This window comes from Alosa alosa, chromosome 21 (genome assembly GCF_017589495.1).
Source record: "Alosa alosa isolate M-15738 ecotype Scorff River chromosome 21, AALO_Geno_1.1, whole genome shotgun sequence".
Classification (NCBI taxonomy): domain Eukaryota; kingdom Metazoa; phylum Chordata; class Actinopteri; order Clupeiformes; family Clupeidae; genus Alosa; species Alosa alosa.
In genome coordinates, this window is record NC_063209.1 from 21,070,494 (window position 1) to 21,073,596 (window position 3,103).

The 3,103-nt window shown below is 41.5% G+C and overlaps 1 protein-coding gene across 1 annotated transcript; it reads right to left on the reverse strand.

The window, feature by feature from the left end:
- Positions 1-1,998, reverse strand: msx2a (muscle segment homeobox 2a). Its single transcript, XM_048231776.1, has 2 exons — positions 1,501-1,998; positions 1-1,070 (listed from the first exon to the last, which is right to left on the reverse strand). The coding sequence occupies exons 1-2, from the start codon at positions 1,838-1,840 to the stop codon at positions 643-645; spliced, it is 768 nt and encodes a 255-aa protein (XP_048087733.1). The 5' UTR covers positions 1,841-1,998; the 3' UTR covers positions 1-642.
- Between the last annotated feature and the right edge of the window lie 1,105 nt (positions 1,999-3,103).

The following is a 3,103-nucleotide window of genomic DNA, read 5'->3' on the forward strand; positions in this document are numbered from 1 at the left end:
TAATCTTATAGTACAACTCCTCTATATAAATATGTTTAATAGTACTGTGAAAGGATAAGAGCATATATTCAACATAAAAAAGAAATAAAACTCTAACAAAGCCCTTTCAAAGGACATAAAAAAAATCCATTCCACTTTTCCAATTGTTTTATACTGGCATCAGCATGTCTAGAGTGCAATCTTGCAATAAGAGCTGAAACACATTTCCAACATTGTATACTCTCTCACAATGATGAGAGCGTTCTTTTTCATACCCATAAATCTTTGGATTTTTTTAGGTGAAAAATACTTTAGGTGAAAAATAAATCAATTTCTAAAGCACTGCTCAGTGACAACATCAAACTACTTGTCTTTTTTTTCCTGAAACACATAAATCTACATCCACACAGCAGTCATCTGGTTGAATGGGTATTGAATCGGAACATAGCCAGACTAAACAAAAATATACACTATAAGTACTTGAAAGCAGGACTAATTATCACAGTCCTTCTGGTGTTTGTTGTGTAGGCTGTCACTGTAAGGTGCATTGTTGTTGCATACATGCGGTCAATCTGCAAACAGCTTATTGAGAAGGGTGTAGTGATTAACTCTCTGCTGACTATCATGAAAGCATCTCTCGAGGTGCTGGGGAGTCGGGGTAACTCAGGACAGATGATAGACACTGTATCCCATCGGGCTTCCATAGAGCCCCATGGGGGGCAAGGGAAGCATGTGTCGGCGGAAAGGGTAAGTCTGTCCGTAGAGGGAGCCGGACACCTGGAACTGGGACGCGAGGGGGAACGGCAGAGTCAGGCTCGGGTGCAGCACGGGCTTGGAGGCCATCTTGAGCTTCTCCAGCTCGGCCTCCTGCAGTCTTTTGGCCTTGGCCCGCCGGTTCTGGAACCAGATCTTCACCTGGGTCTCAGTCAGGCTGAGTGAGCTGGAGAACTCGGCCCGCTCGGCGATGGACAGGTACTGCTTCTGACGGAACTTCCTCTCCAGAGCCAGCAGCTGGGAGGTGGTGAAGGGGGTGCGTGGCTTGCGGTTCGTCTTGTGCTTTCGCAGCGAGCAAGTGGCAGGGCTCAGCTGTCCTGTGACAGAACATTTAATAAAGTCACATATCTGGAGTGTTTGTAAGATTACACATTTTCAGCTCTTTTGCTATCATATGCATTTGTTTTTCAATAAACTCTCTATATGTGTCTGGTTTCAAAAGCTGTATTTCATCTAGCAAGTATAATTTTGAATGTATTTGATGTTAAAAGCTTTATATTTTTTCTGTTTTTAAAGAATAATGGATAGACTATTCATAATAGGCCTACTATATATACAATGATTACAGTATGACCTTAAATACGACTAGGATCAAATTATATATTCACACAATCACACATCTTATGTGAACAAAACATGTTGACGTAAATGACTTTCCTACTCAGCTGTTTTATCACAGTGCAATGTGAAAATGGAAGTAAGTGCTCACAATTGTAAAAAGATAAACGAAAGTTATAAGTCACTTACTAGGAGGTGATGATAATCTGGATCGCGCGGCCCAAGACGGGGCATCGTCGTGGTCTGATGTTTCGGACTTCACGGGCGAAGACGGAATGAAATGCTTGGTTAAGTCTTCAGAACCCACCGTGTCTCTAAAAATTGTGAATGGATTGTCCCTTCTCGTTAAACACGACATTCCCTTATTTTGTTGTGCCAGGTAGCTCCGCGTTCCTCTATCCGACATCAAAGTTTCCACGCTAAAAGGTAAGCTTGACACGGATGTTTTCTGGTCCTTTGGGGATGCCAGTGAGGAGAAGATGCCTTCTTCATCTGAGGAACATGTCTCTCTTAAGTCGCCGGTATCCATGTCTCCTTGAATGTTTTCTTCAAACTAGGCACACAAATTTGCAATGGCTATTAGCCTATCTTCCGAACATTGAACTTGAAAACAAAAAGGCACGTAGGTTTAACTTATCTGAAGGCAACTGCCCCTCTCTCCGAACTGGAACTCTAACATGGGAAATCGTTTTGATCTATACAAACTTTCAGCCAATCGCTGCTCAGCCAAAAATAGTTGAGGAGGAGGCCGTCTCATTGGCTTTGAGTCTGAGGACAAGGGTGAGGCGGGATGGGGCGGTGGATGCCCTCGAGTACTTGTCCCATGTAAACACCAAGGCGGGTAATTTGCAGCTAATTGCCTGAAGAGGAGAATGTTTCTAACATCAATTGAAAAGTTTGTCTTCAATAAATTTGCTGAATGATTTGATCAAAATAGAGTCACATCAGACTCTCGAAAGACATTCTCAAGTCTGGTTCTGGATGTTGTTTTCTGTCAGAATAATAATAATAAAAAAAAAACAGATTTTGGATTGGAATTTAAATTGCAGTCGGTGTCTGCGCGTTTTGCGCAGCGGCAAGGTATCAAGAGCATAGATGAATAGGCTAATCTTAAAATAGCCTACTCCTCTTTCTTGGGTAAGTAACAAGGATCAATTCAACACAATTGAAATTAAGAAATCATTTTACGAACGTGAGAAAAACACTGTATTGATTAGTCATACAGAAGAAACCGGATCTACCTGAACAGGCCCATCCTGTTCTCCTAGAGAGCTTTGAGAGGCACTTGGGGTTGGATTAAGGTTTTGGGCTAGCATGAAAATTACTGTCATTATATTGTTATTATTAACACCTTGTAATTAGGCCTTAGGAATCCGGTTCTTTTAAGCGGGATTTAACGGTAATGACGGAAAATTGCTACCTTCCTGAGGTGCATGGCGCCCAGTCTGATTAGCACGAGCCTATCATTTCAACAAAACTTCTGCTCCATGGTCACGTGATCTTGTACAGTTCACGCTCAGTGACATTGCGTATGTGAAGGTGTATCACTTGTCAGATTTGAGCAGTTATTATTATTAGTTACAGATTTAGGTTGGATTGAACGTTTTGGAGTTTATTGCTGCAATTGTGTGCTCACATAGAACAAACAAACAAAAAAACAGACAAATCAGCCTTCATATTCTTGCAGTATACTGAAAAATCTATTCCAGGGCATACCATTATCAGATTTTGCCATATGCAGAAAGACAACTGTCAGATTTTGCCATATGCAGAAAGACAACTGTTCTGGAAG